Source organism: Vicia villosa, unplaced genomic scaffold (assembly GCF_029867415.1).
Source record: "Vicia villosa cultivar HV-30 ecotype Madison, WI unplaced genomic scaffold, Vvil1.0 ctg.000236F_1_1_1, whole genome shotgun sequence".
Lineage (NCBI taxonomy): Eukaryota > Viridiplantae > Streptophyta > Magnoliopsida > Fabales > Fabaceae > Vicia > Vicia villosa.
In genome coordinates, this window is record NW_026705089.1 from 326,726 (window position 1) to 342,203 (window position 15,478).

Sequence of the window (15,478 nt, forward strand, 5' to 3'; positions counted from 1 at the left end):
TTTGGCAATACATCTATATTATTTGTTCTTAGATATATAGTTGATTGGTCCAAAAATTAACCCCCAAGCAATACAATATTTCATTCAAAAAAGGGTTAAATATGTTTTTAGTCGCTATAAAATATTAAATTTTGTTTTTTGTCCCTATAAAAAAAAGACATGTTTTGGTCCTTACAAAATTATTATGCACGTAGTTTTAGTCCCTAGTGTTAAATCAATGTATATTTTTGAATGATTATTTTGCAGATATGTTTAGAATGTTTTAAAAAGTTTCTTGGAATAAAAGAAACTCAAATATGTCATTTTATTAGTTGTGATGATGTTGGTCGAAGTGCAGAAAATTTGACGAAGAGTTGGAACAGGTAGAGATTTCTATTGAGGTGGAGCATGTTGATGCTGAATTGCATATTCCAGATGAAGTCGAAGAAGAAGTAGAAGATGCTAAGGAAGTTGAGGAAACTGTCGATGACTACCTATTGTCAAGAGATAGGTCGAGAAGAGTCATCAAGCCACCTCAGAGACTTGGGTATGCGGACCTTATAGCTTATGCCTTAATCTCTGCAAGTGAGGTTCTAGACGAAGAACCTAGAAACTATAAGGAAGTTATGAGGAGTCTAGATAAGACTGAATGGATGAAGGCCATGAATGATGAGATGAAATCTCTTCATGATAATCACACTTGGAAACTGATCAAGAAACCTGTTGGAACAGGTAGAGATTCCTATTGAGGTTTCTTAATCAAATCCCAAGTGTGATTATCATGAAGAGATTTCATCTCATCATTCATGGCCTTCAGCCATTCAGTCTTATCTAAACTCTTCATAACTTCCTTATAGTCTCTAGGTTCTTTGACTAGAACCTCACTTGCAAAGATTAAGGCATAAGCTATAAGATCCGCATACCCAAGTCTCTGAGGTGGGTTGATGACTCTTCTCGACTTATCTCTTCACAATAGGTAGTCATCGACAGTTTTCCCAACTTACGCAACATCTTCTACTTCTTCGACTTCATCTAGGATATGCAATTCAGTATCAACTTGCTCCACCTCAATAGGAATTTCTACCTGTTTCAGCTCTTCGTTAGATATTTCTGCACTTCGATCAACATCATCACTTCGACTAAAAATAAATTTTAAAATATTTATAAAGACAAAAACATATTTAAAAGATTATCCCATCACAACTATCATTCCTTGGCTGACAGATGTCACTTCAAGTTTAAACCTTAAGGACAAAAATTTTAATGGGTCTATAAGTATCGATAAGAAACCCACTAGACCAAAAAAAAAAGATTAGTCTTGTTGTAGAATTATTATTCTTATTAAAGGGGTGTAGTTAGTAGTGTTCTATACTTTAATAAATTTAACTATTTTCAAAAGAGACTCACAGTTTTATGTTTATTCAACCCTAAACTTTTAAGAGACATTGCTTTTATTCTAATTAATATATATATATATATATATATATATATATATATATATATATATATATATATATATATATATATATATATATATATATATATATATATATATTTCTTTTTAACACACTATTCATTTATAATTTTCTTTCTTAACATGTGTCTGTGTCCTTATGGTAAGTTGACATATGACCATATACATTTTCATTCATAATTCATAAAAAAACACAAACAAAAAAAACCTCCTTCTCTATGATTTTTAATTATTTAAATTGACTCTCTTTATTTTTTGTACTATATTTATATTTTGATTATGATTTATTCATACTATTAAAAACAATAAATGGCATCAAATAGGTATTGCGTCACAATAAATTATACAGTAATAGTTCATAGTAATTCCAATATATTAACAACCATAATTAAACTACCAGTAATGAACTGTGTGAAGCAACAATACTTGAAACAAAACTATATGCGTATCCCAAAATGCAAGACCCCTTGCATAGTTCATGTTGCTTAATGGTCTTACTTAGGCCTAACCTCTATTCCTTCAACAAAGAGACCCATCTTCGAACTATAATCATTTGTCTCTTTAACATTCATCTGAACTTCTTCATCTTCTAGGCCTGGATTGAAAAACTCTCCAATCTCAATCTCCAACCACCCATCATTTCTCACACTAGTTTGTTGCAATCCTACTTCTCTGTTGTGAGACCTATCTTCCACAGTCGGATCCAAATAGACATTTTTAGTACTCCTGCAGCCACCTTCGACATCAACTGATATTTCCACCGGAGAATTTGGATTATGAAATCCTGAGGCATTAATCAAGTTGAACACAAGATAAGCCGCGTATTGAGTATTTGGGGACAAGTCACGCATGTTTATCATCCCACGAATATCAAGCCAACATACAATGTGAAGCTTTGCGACTTTGCGGAACCTGTCCAAAAGTTGCGATTAGAGTAGAGGAAGTGGAGAAAAGCTGAAAGTATCAGTTGGTGTCGAAGGTTAGAAATCAAATTAAACTTGAATGTAGGAACTAAAAACAAATCATGCAAAGTCAATTCATCAGGAACATGTGTAGTAATACAAAGGTTTAAATAGGAACTGCATCTTTAATTGTAAAGTAACAACTAAATCGGGCAGAAATTTTAAAATTTTGGTAAAATGATGCATTGAAAAATTTATAGGATAAGTTGTTGCAGCAATTAAGATCAAAAAAAGAAACTAAGTAGATGAAGCAATAACTCCATCATTACAGATGAAGGATCTTGGTGCTTTAAGTTGAAGTTGGATGCAAGCGATAAATGAGTGAAGAGCATCAATACTTAGCAGTGGAGAAGTGTTATCAACCGGGGGGGGGGGGGGGGGGGGGGGGGGGGGGGGGGGGCGCCGGCATCGCCTTCTTTCACAAATTGGTCATAGTGGTTGTCAAAAAATCCACCACGGGCTATATTTGACAACACTGGAAGTGATACTGAGAAACAGAAACTTGTACAAGCATTGCTTTGACAGAATGTGTTTTATATTTGAGTTTGAACCTGAGGAAGTAGCTACGGATTTTGATATATGATGTGACATAGAACTCCCCATTGGTAGATTCTGGTCAATCATTCTTTACTTACTTGGTTTAGAAGATTTACCAACGGGCAGATGAAAATATGATAGCAAATAAGCAAAATTGAACTGAACCCAAACCGAATCAAAACTGAAAATGAAAAATACTTTAATAAAAAAATAGTTTAACAAGTCGGTTCTTTAATAGACGGTTCGGTTTGGGAAAATTATCTTCTAACAGTTTGGAATTTTAAAATGGTATATCAAACCAATGATATTGGTTCGGTTCGATTCTTAGTAAATTGAAACTGTTGTTTAGTTAGAGACTTAGAGTATATTTTTACAATGGTTTGGTTCGATTCAATTTTCTAACTATATCATGAACAGCGCTAGTAATATTAACACAAATAACACAAAAAAAGTAATGAAAAGAAATACAAAACTCAAGAGCTAATCTAACCTGGAGTTAGGCATAGAAATCCACTCCCAATAGCGCCCATCATCAACCCAAGCGATGGATAAAGATCTAGCCGCGAGCATGTAACATATTTTCCCACTCTTTCTATCCAATTGAAAGCTCTGCGTTATCAATTCAGTTTAATTACTACACACTCAACATGATAAACCCTAACATTCAAGAAATTGGGGAGAAACAATACCTTTAGACCATTGTCGACGATGATAGGGCGATCAGATAGAGCTAAGTAGAGAGCCTTTTTGGAAGGAACGTTGGCAAGTGGAGGAGAATTAGAGATGATAGAGTCCATGAATTGAGAATCGGAAGGAAGAAATTGATTCCAGACAGCGTCGGAATCGGAAGCAGATCGGAAAGTATTTGAAACGACGGAGAGTCTGCAGGCGTCAATGGGAGTAGTACGAGAGAGTATGGTGGCGATGCATCCTTCAGGCAATTCTTCAAACTGTGTCATTTTTGCTTTTTTTTTTTTTTTTTGTGCGAAGAAGAATAGAATGGATTTAGTTATAGCTGCTGCAAGACGAAAAAAAAGCGTCGCCCCAATTTATTCATGGAGACAAAGCACAAACACTAACTGAGGTTGAATTAGGTAGGTGGTACAACAAAAGATTTTAATATTTTTGCTTCTCAATACATTTCATTTATTTTTGAAATACTACAATTACGAAAGTATTTTTATAGCTCTGAAAAACCAAATTTTAATTTTTTTTTCAATATAAGAAAATTAACGGCGCTGAACAATCTAATTTTTTTTTTCTTTTTTTCTTCATCTTCCACCTCATTGATTTGATTTAGGTGCAAATTGTGTCTAAAATTTACTTTTTTTTTTTAAATTAAATTGTACTTTTTGTTACAATTTAATGGTGGTAACTTTAATTTGTTTTAAATTGCAATGGCTTTTGATTTTTGTAGTTAAAGTAGGATAACAATTTACTATTGATAGATATAAAACGTCCTTTTGTAAATGATACCTAAGTATGTTTGGTAAAAATAGCGGTTGACTGATAAGCTAACTGATAGCTTATAGCTTATGACTGATGGCTGATTACTGATGACTTATAGCTTATAGCGGATGATTGAGACTGATAACTTATAAGTTCATTGAAGTGTTTGGTAAAATTAGCGGTTCAATTAACTTATAAATGTAAAATTACATAAAAGATATTTAATATATAATTATTTTTTTAAATTAAAATAAGTTATAATGGTTAAAATGGATTTTAATAAAAATAATAAGGATAAAAAAGGAAGAAAAAATAATAAGCTATAAGACATAAGCTAAAACGCTATTTGAAATAGCGTATAGAAAATAAGCTATAAGCTATTAAAATCAGCTATAAGCTCGTGATGAAAAGACCGTTATCAAATGGGTCTAAAATATCATATGAACTTATAAAATATAAGCTATAAACTTGAAAACATGTCTTACCAAACAGAGCCTATATCAAAGTACACAATTGTGACCAAATATGTATTTTTATTTTAAATAACAAATTTCAAAAAGTAACAAAGCTAAACCGCCCACTTGTCAAATGCTAAAGCGTTCTTTTGTCCACCAAATTTCAAATATTACAAATATTTTGTCCTACCTTTACTATAAAAGTGTGAAGAGAGTTATACATGTTTTTGTCCACAAGTTGAAATAGTTTAACACAAACCCTTTCTATAATATTGCAAACCGTGTCACTTTCAGCAAAATGGAATTGTCACTTCCTGAACCACATCCTGAGTAAAGCAACTCTGTGGGAGGATCTAGCATCGAGAATAGAAAGGAAGCAAGGAAAAAGTATCTGCATAATGGGGGACTTCAACTCTATAAGAGAAACTTCTGAAAGAAAAGGGGGCAGTGGAAATATTCGAAGGGATGAGATAGAAGAATTTGATAACTTTATATCAGAAGCAGAGCTGGTGGATCTCCCGCTGCACGGCAGAAGGTTCACCTGGGCCAGACCCGGGGGCGCAGTCATGAGTCGACTGGATAGATTCCTTAACTCAGACAAATGGATGTCAATCTGGTCGAAAAGCACTCAATGGTGCCTAGATAAGGGGTTATCTGATCATTGCCCTATCATGCTTTGCGATTCAGTACAAGATTGGGGTCCGAAACCTTTTCGTATGCTGAAATGCTGGAAGGATGTTCAAGGGTATCATAAATTCGTTACCGAAAGTTGGCGCGACATAAAAGTGGCGGGATGGGGGATGTTTGTCTTAAAAGAAAAGCTCAAAAGAATCAAGGCAAGGCTCAGAGAATGGCACAAGAATCATACTCAAAATTTGGAGAAAAGAATTCTCGAGGTAAAGGAAAAGCTAAACCAAATGGAGATTAAGGGTGAAAGCGCAGCCCTATCAGAGGAGGAATTGGGAATTAAGAGAGACACTGCAAGAAAACTACATGATCTTTCAAGTCTAAATTGTAAAATTCAGTGGCAAAAGGCCCGTTCAAGATGGTTGAAGGACGGGGATGCTAACACTAAGTATTTCCACAGATGCATAAACAAGAGAAGGAAAGACAACGAAATCTTGAGCCTGTCCGTGAATGGAAGAAGGATAACGGACGCAAAGGAAATAAAAAATGAGATCTTTGAGCACTTCAAACGTCTCTACTCAGCTCGTGGTGTTAGAGTGATCCCGGATAATATGGAATTCAAAAGAATTGGTGCTGGGCAGAATATTGACTTGGTGCGAGAATTCTCGGAAGAGGAAATTCGAAGAGCAGTGTGGGAATGCGATAGTGACAAAAGCCCAGGACCGGACGGAGTGAACTTTGGCTTTCTGAAAGAATTCTGGGAAGAAATTAAGCAGGACTTCATGAGGGTTATGATTGAATTCCATGAGAACGGAAAGGTGGTGAAGGGTGCCAATAGCTCATTCATTGTATTAATACCAAAGAAGAGAAATCCGATGCAAGTCTCAGATTATAGGCCAATCTCTTTGATAGGGTGTATTTATAAGGTGATCTCTAAAGTCCTGTCCAACAGATTTAAAAAAGTTATTAGTACGGTGATTTCGGAGCCTCAGTCTGCATTCATTTCCGGTAGGCAGATCCTGGACGGGATCCTTATCGCTAACGAAATCGTGGACGAAGCAAAGAAAAGGAAGAAAGAAGTGTTGATGTTCAAGGTTGACTTTGAGAAAGCCTACGACTCGGTGGATTGGAACTTCCTCGAATATGTGATGTTAAAGATGGGATTTCATGATAAGTGGAGGAGGTGGATATTAGAATGTTTAAAATCGTCAACAGTGTCCGTGCTCGTTAATGGTAGTCCGACCAATGAAGTTAAAATGGAGCGAGGTTTAAGACAAGGAGACCCTATGTCACCTTTTTTATTTCTAATAGCGGCTGAAGGTTTCAACATGCTGATGAAAAAAGCAGTGGAAAGTGGTAAATTTACCGGGTTCAAGTTCGAGAACGGAGAGGCACGATTCTCCCACCTTCAATACGCAGACGACACGCTTATAATTGGAGAAAAAAGTTGGTCAAACATTCGTCTAATTAAGGCTAGTCTACTGCTGTATGAAGTTATGTCAGGTCTCAAAGTGAATTTTAACAAGAGCATCCTAGTGGGGATAAACATCCAGCAAAGGTGGATGGAGGTAGCAGCAAATATCATGAATTGTAAATTGGGTTCAATTCCATTCAATTACCTCGGTCTCCCAATCGGAGCTAATCCAAAGAGATTAGTAACTTGGCAGCCAGTGGTAGAAGCTGTTAGATCGAGGCTTTCTAAATGGAGAAACTTTCATTTATCGATTGGCGGTCGAGTGGTTATCCTAAAATCAGTCCTATATGCGCTTCCGGTATACTTTCTCTCTTTCTTCAAAGCTCCGACAGGTATTATCTCAAAGCTCAATTCTATTTTCAAGCAATTTTTATGGGGTGGGAGTGAGAATGAAAGGAAAATTAATTGGGTCCACTGGGATAAGGTGTGTAGGCCGTTAGAAGAAGGGGGATTGGGTGTGAGAAATCTCAATATTTTCAACAAGGCTCTCCTAGGTAAATGGATGTGGAAAATTAAATCAGAAAGAAATGGTTTGTGGTACAGCGCATTGACTTGTAGGTATGGTAGATTAGAGGATCTTAGTGAAATAGAGTGGAGAGGAGGGTCACAGTGGTGGAAGGACATTCGAGGAATAGAAATAAGAGAGTGGGAAAATTCAAGCTTCTTCTCTGTTAAAGAGGTGTATAGGGACTTGCTTTCGAGTGTTACTAATCCCTCTAGCCCCACGTGGAGTAAAGCTTGGCATAATTCGATTCCGTTGAAAGTGTCATGCTTTGTGTGGAGATTATTTCAAAACAAAATAGCTACTAAGGATAATCTCTTTAGAAGGGGTGTAATTGGAAGCAGTTCGCTCAACTGTGTTGGTGAATGTGGGGGTTTAGAATCTGTCTCACACCTATTTTTCGAGTGCCCGTTTTTTGCAGGTTTGTGGCAGAATGTTTGCAAATGGATTAGGACAGATACTGCTCTGCACAGAGAAGGATTGGTTCACTTTTCCCATTTTGAAGGACTGGGTGGAGGAGGTAGGGAAGTGTCATCTAAAGTCAGCATGGTCTGGTTCGCATGTGTATGGAGTATCTGGAAAGCCAGGAACGACAAACTGTTTCGTAACACTGAGTTAGATTCGGGAAAGTTATTCGAGGACGCTAAAGAATATGCAAGGAGATGGCTGTCCACAAAATTTATTGACGTAAAACTAAATATAGCTCAATGGAACGCAGATCCCAGGCCCTGTTTAGGAATATCAAAGTCATGAGATCAAACTTTTGGGGAGTGGCAGCGAATCTTGACTTGTCTGAGTCTAATTCAGGTGAGGATGTGTCTCGGGTGATCGGTTTGCAACTGTGGATAATGTTCTGTCTTCAGGGCAGAGGCAAGGATGTTTCCTTTGGGTGATCGATGTTGTTGTGTCCGTCTAGCCCGCCCCATTCATCTCGGCGGGTAAGAGAGGTGGAGTGCTGCTGTTGGTGGTGTTTCGCCGTTCGGTTATATGCTGCAATTAGGCGCTCAGAATCATTGTTATTGGCTGCATAAGTTAGTGGCTGCATAAGTGTCATTGTTATTTCGAGTCGTCTTGGAGTCGGTAATGTTGTGCTGGCAGTGTATCTCATTAGCTGATTCTCTTGAATTTTCTGAATTTACTAGGATGTTGGTGTTTGGCAGTCTGCTGCCTTATGTAGCAGGAGTAAGCTCATACTATTTGAATTGTAGTTGGGGTGATACTATCAAGTTCTGAGGTTTGTTTAGGCAGTGGATTAATTTTGTATTTAGATTGAGGATTTATTCTGTACTGGTGTGGTATGGTGGTAAACTGCTCACTGGCTACATTAAGCTATTATGTTTGTCAATGTTTTCTTTGTAAGGCGCAGTGGCACGCCTCATGCCATAGTGATTGTTAATATAATGCTTTTGCTGTTTCAAAAAAAAAACATCCTGAGGCCCTTTCTATATGGAGTAATGTTTTTGGGTTTACTACCAATTCTATTTGTTTTTGATTAACTGAGTTTATGGTTTTAGTTGTTGTAGTATTGGTTTTTGTTTTTGTTTTTTAAGTAACCTAAAATGTTGAAAATAAATGGATTGAGTTTAACATGTTGATGAGTTTGTTATGCTATTCTCATTTTTGCAGCCAAATCTTATTTGTTCATGCTTATGTTATTTTTATTTGATCATACAAGTTTTTTTTTTTTTTGCTTCTCGAATTTCAGAATGTGGCATGAGAGATTATGGGTTATCAATCATGATGAAGATGAAATAAAAAGAGATTTGAGAGGAGAGAGATAGTTAGCAAAAGCAATTTTAATTTATTTTATATTCTGTTGTTAAAATAGTTTATGCAATTAGATAAATAACTATTTTGTATTTTTATGTAGTTTCATTATATAAATAATTATTATAAATGGTAACAAGTTTACTAAATCAATTTTTTATTAGTATACGAGAAAAAATGTACTACTGATTTAAATATTTTTATAAATGATGTCAAAATAAGGGAAATTTACTATTGATTTAAATATTTTTGTAAACAATACCTAAACAAAAATAAGATTTGTATACTAAAAAAAATCTATTATTGATTTAAATATTTTTATATACGAAAATTGATATTTATGATAAAAAAAATTGATTCAAAAATGGTATACGGGAAAAAAAATTATTATTGATCTAAATATTTTTATATACGAAAATTTACTATTGATCCATATATTTTTGTAAATGATACCTAAACATAAATAATATTTGTATACGGGAAAAAAATCTATTATTGATCTAAATATTTTTATATACAAAAATGGTATTTATGATACAAAAAATTTTGATTCAAAAATTGTATACGGGAAAAAATCTAACATTGATTTAAATATTTTATATACGAAAATTTACTATTAATCCATATATTTTTGTATACGAAACCTAAACATAAAAATATTTGTATACGGAAAAAAATATATTATTGATCTAAATATTTTTATATACGAAAAAAATGGTATTTATGATCCAAAAATTTTTGATTTAAATATTGTATACGGGAAAAAAATCTATCATTGATTTAAATATTTTTATATACAAAAATTTACTATTAATCTAAATATTTTTGTAAATGATATCATTTGTATAAGGAAAAAAATCTATTATTGATATAAATATTTTTTATTTTTTATTTGAAATAAATAGATTATGTAAACAAATGCGCGTATCAGACTAGAACCCGTGCGTATGCACGGGTTTGTTACTAGTTTTGTATGAAAGAAAACTTTCGGAATGCACAGGTTTGACGTATCTCTTCTTTGTCGTGCAACTTTATATTTATATGCGTTAATAGTAATTTACCTCTACAATATAGACGGATTTTGATTTATCTCATTTAAAAAAAATGAATTATTCATGTAGTTTTGGGTAACCCTAAGCGTGTAAAAACCAAGAGGATAAATAAAAAAAATATATGTTATAGGGGTAATTTTTTCACCTGGGATAAAAGACTTAAAATTTTAACATTTCAAGAGGGTGGTCAAACTTTTTCTTATAGGGGTAAATTAAAATCCGCCTATATTAAAGAGAATAAATGACTATTAACCCTATTTATATTTAGGGAAAAATAAATCACATTATTTGAGGTCAATCAAAATGACACGCCCCCCTTTAATTTAAAAATATGCATTAACCTTATGTGAGATTATATTTACAAATGAAATGTTTACTGACAGATAAAAAATCATAGATAAATGCCATTTATATCTATGAATTTTGGATGCCACTAAAAATTAGAGGAGTGTCAATGTCATTTTAATAGACCTCAAATGAGGTTAGTGTATATTTTAAAATTAGAAGGGATATCAGTGTCATTTTAGTAGACTTCAAGGGTGGTGACTGTAACTTCCCCTTTGCGGGAATAATAATGAAGATGATTTGCATGTGTTCTTTGGTTGTGATACGACTATTTAGTGTTGGAGGGAAGCAGGTTTGCCATATCTTCTAGAACCCCGTTTACATACATTTAGTGATGTAAAGTCTCTAATTATTGACATATGTAGATCGGAGGATAGGACAGTTAGCAATAGATTTGCAGTTATGATGGATGTGATTTGGAAGAATAGAAACGATTTTATTTGGCATAATGAGAAAGAGGAAGCAACCAAACTGGGTATGATTGCGTTTCATAATTGGCATAATTGGCTTACAGCACAAAGAAATCAGGGGAGAGAGAATACTCATCATAATATCACAAGTTGAAATCCGCCAACAGAAGGATGGTTAAAGTGCAATGTGAACGCGGGGTTTAATAATCATTTGGGGACTACTAATAGGGGATGGTGTGTTCGTGATAAAAGGGGTAATTTCATTATTGTAGGTGTAGCTTGGGATATTGGTAACCTCTCCATCCTTGAAGCAGAGGCTTCCACCCTTAAAGAAGCTATTGAAGGAGCTATAGCCTTGCACCTTGACAATATTATTTTTGAAAGTGATTCTCAACAAGTGGTTCAAGCCATCCACTCTAATCACAAGGGTGGATCTGAGTTTAGTTTGATTATTATGTCTATTAAAAGTTTATCTCATGTTTTTTCCAACTTTGAGGTGAAGTTTATTAGACGTCAAGCGAATTCGGTTGCCCATTCCCTTGCGAAGGTGGCCAATTCTTGGTCTAGACGTAGTGTTATCCATATGATTCCTCCTTGTATTGAACATCATGTGTTGAATGAATCTCATTGAGTTTGCTTTTATCAACAACAAAAATTACGAAAATACTCATCCCCTATAAGGTCTTCCCCATATCTTTGAAAATCAAAAAATGTATTTTATGTGTTTGGTTGGAGATAGATCTTCGGACACACCTAAAACTACACTAACTTTCATGATTCAGCCACACACCCCATTTTTGTCAAATTCTGGTCCAGAGATGCATCCCCGTATATTATTTGGGGTGTATCCGAAGATGCATCTTCGTAACACCCCATGTATTCATTTACAGTGTTTTTATTCCTTGAGCTGGTTTATTTAACAATTTAGTGATGTTTTTAGAGATGCATATCCAAAAATGTCAAGCGGGAAATCGGATAAAACACCACCTTATATGTTCTTCTCCTTCATGATAAAAGTGAGATTACCTTCAAAATCCTTAAAAATATTCTTTCATTCTCAATCAATTTTTCAACACCAAAACATCATTCTTGTATTTTAACACATCAAATAGAGGAAAACCCCCTGAAATTTAAGGTAAAGTTCATTCATTTCATTCCTCATTCATAGCATTAATGAGTTTTTTGAGCTGAAGATATGAACGTTGAATCTGGATATGCATCTCCAGGCTTAGTTCATTTGTTTTGGATATGAATCTCCGGATGTGCCTGAAACTTTGAATTTTAAATTTGTTTTTCTGTTATTTTTGGTATTAGATATGGTACACCCAGATATATTTCTCAAAGCTACTATGAATATGGATGTTAAATCGGATGAAGTGAATAATGATGTTAAACTAGATGAAGTGAATGATGGTATTAAACCGGGTGCTGGACCGGTTGTTGTTGAGGTAGATGTCCATGAATAATTTACAAATAAACAAGTGTTTATTATTCGTGAACATATGTTACAAGGGATCTGCATGAAGGCTGGGAAATTCGAATTTGGCATTATAATCGGAAGGTCTAACAATGGTTCTTATAGAAGACATACATTTGTAACAATGAGATGTGAAAGAAGTAGCACGTACCAACCACTGATTAGGAAGTTGAAATTTGATGACACTAGATCGAGAAAATATGAGTGTCTGTTTGCATTGTACGGATGTCGCAAGGCGATTGATACATGGAAATTTGATGTGGTTTCTGTTATACATAATCATGTCTTGAGTGACAAGCTAGTTTGTTATTCCATTGTATGTCGCCTTATTCCAGAGGAGAGGGAACTTGTTTCGAACAAGACATTAAACATGACGGTGCCGAAAAAATACTTGTAACTTTGAAATGGAAAAAACCTTAAAATGTTTCAAATATCAAACAAGTATACAATGTGCGTGCCCAAAACAATAAGACAGTAAAAGGTTCAAGATAAAAAATGCAACAAATGTTGAAGCTTTTGGAGGATGACATATATGTTTCTAGGTACAAAGTTTGTGAGAATAAAGTCACAACTTAAGATATATTTTGGACTCATCCTAATTTCTTCAAGTTGTTCAAAAAAAATTTCGTTGTCTTCATAATTGATTCAACATACAAAACAAAAAAGTATAGACTTTCACTCTTGGAAATTGTTGGTGTTATTTCTACAGAGATGACATTCTCAGTCGGTTTTGCATTTGTGGGTTTGAAAAAAATGTTATAAGGGTGTGGGAAATGAGTGAAACTATGTTGAAGGACCAAGAAGACATGCCAAATATAACTATCACTGATAGCGACATGACGCTAATGAATTCGGTTGCAACGATATTTCCTACATCGTATGCATTACTTCGTAAGTATCATATAACAAAAAATGTGAGAAGTCGACTAAAACCTATGGTAGGCATCAAACAAATCAAAGGTGAAGATGGAAAAAGTGGTCAAACCTTGTGTGGTGTTGGAAAAGATAATGGATGCATGGACTAAAATAATAAATTCTTCCACGAAAGAGTTATATGTCGAATTTGTAATGCATTTTAGGAGAGTGTGCGTGAGATATTTAGATTTCCTGAAATATGTTAAGAGTACTATTTGGGACCAGGTGAAGGAGAATATTGCTTGTGCCTGAACCAATCAGGTTAGAAACCTTGGCAATACAACAACTAACTGAATTGAATCTGCATATGCGACACTGTAGAATTAGTTGGGAAACAGCAAAGGTGGTTTTTTTCAAGATTGGGACATCGTGAACCAAATGCTCTGAAACCAACATAATAAGATACAAACATCTGTCGGAGCATTACTGTGTTAGAACACTGATTCGAAGATAACATCCTTTATTCATAGTTTGTTGGTAACATATCTCAAACAATATTGAATTTTATATTTCACTAAGCAAGGCAAGCACATAAAACAGGTTAAGATGGTCAAAGTGTTGTTGTTTACTTAGAAAGATGTATGGTCTTCCAAGTGCTTGTTTAATTTCAAAGAAGATGAAGTTTGATAAACCAATATGTATGGATTAATTTTACACTCACTAGAAAAGGCATCGGTTTAATTATGATGTTGTGTTGAAGGTTTATAATCAAGTATAACTATTATGAGCGAATGGAAGTAATCCAAGAGAGATTTTCAAAAACTGGTGAGTGGTCGGTAAATTAACAAGTGTACTAATCTGCCAATGTCGTAATATTGGGAAATCCAGAATGTCAATCTCAAGGACTACGTGATAATATACGGTTTGAGCCTTAATTAAGTTAAACAAAAGTAATTGAAAGGTTTAGAGTTTGTTTTTGTTGCGAAAGAGTAAAATAAGAGAAAATTTTATAAAATAGAAAATAATACGAGAAAAACATGCTAGGAATTAGAGTGTGATCTCTAGTTCGTTTGATTGCCTTAATTAACATTGTAACAACTTATTTCATCTCTATAGATTGCTGGTTCTTAAGGGTATTTATTCCTAATGTTATGTTTTTGCTTATTGGCTGCATTTTGGTAAAAATAATAAGTTCAACAAGATGTTGACAAGATGTCGTGACATGTTGCTACGACATTGCACCCTGTGTTGTTTCTATTTATGGAAGAACTGTTTCTATTATACCATAAGATTTGCTTTGTGGATCAAGTAGCACATTGAAGATTGAATTCTCTTAAGATTTGTTTCAAAGCTGAAGAGATAATATAATATCTGATTTGCTTGATTGGATGTCAAAACCTTTTGCATTGCATTTGAACATTTGATTAGATATGATTTGATCTAATTTGATTTGCAGAAGGATCACTCCAAAAAAGGTTGAGGTGATAACTATCCTTTGCTGGCAAGGAATCCCCCTTAACCCTATCTTTCTCAGCAGCTATTATCTAACCATCTTTTGGAACATGTGAAGAACCCTCTCCTTGTTTTTGGATTTTAGGGGGGCAGGCAGCACCCTAGGTATGATCCTCGCCAGACATTTTTTGTCCATTGTTATTAGGATGCTTGGGCGACTCTTAGGGTTATCCTTCAATTGGCGTTTGGCCTTCTTCCTGACCATGGCGCTCCTTCCTCTCAGCTAGTGGAATTGTAGACAATTTTTCTACAAAAAAGTAACAAGAAAAATATAACACAATGTAAAGAATAATGGACCTCGAAGCAAGGATTTTCTCAACCATAAACTCACTCAAGTATTCATCTATCCTACTTAGAACCAGTTTAGGGCCCTTCCCCTCGTAACATGGTTCCAAAAAAACATCATCCTCATGTTCGATATTGGAAAGTCTGATTTTCTGCCGATAAACAATGATATTCTCCTCATTAGAATATAGAGACGGTAAGTCTTGAATGTTGAAATGCTTAGCAATTTCTTTAGCCATCGCTTCTTAATAAGAACACGAAGAGCAATAAAGTCACTATCATAACTACCAGGGTTCTCACGGATCTAGAGGCCTAA

At 34.5% G+C, this 15,478-nt stretch overlaps 1 protein-coding gene across 1 annotated transcript; it reads right to left on the bottom strand.

Moving 5' to 3' along the window:
* Positions 1-1,749: 1,749 nt before the first annotated feature.
* Positions 1,750-4,065, bottom strand: LOC131625737 (putative F-box protein PP2-B12). The gene is made up of 3 exons (XM_058896577.1): positions 3,642-4,065; positions 3,443-3,561; positions 1,750-2,365 (listed from the first exon to the last, which is right to left on the bottom strand). Exons 1-3 carry the CDS (start codon positions 3,909-3,911, stop codon positions 1,948-1,950), a joined length of 807 nt encoding a protein of 268 aa, XP_058752560.1. The 5' UTR covers positions 3,912-4,065; the 3' UTR covers positions 1,750-1,947.
* Between the last annotated feature and the right edge of the window lie 11,413 nt (positions 4,066-15,478).

Bases quoted from the DNA above. Each gene is read 5' to 3' on its own strand.
- LOC131625737 (XM_058896577.1), bottom strand. From the start codon at position 3,911: ATGACACAGTTTGAAGAATTGCCTGAAGGATGCATCGCCACCATACTC. The intron at 3,562-3,641 runs GTATTGTTTCTC...TTGATAACGCAG, and splicing joins TCGTCGACAATGGTCTAAAG to AGCTTTCAATTGGATAGAAA. The intron at 2,366-3,442 runs GTTAGATTAGCT...ACTTTTGGACAG, and splicing joins ATTTCTATGCCTAACTCCAG to GTTCCGCAAAGTCGCAAAGC.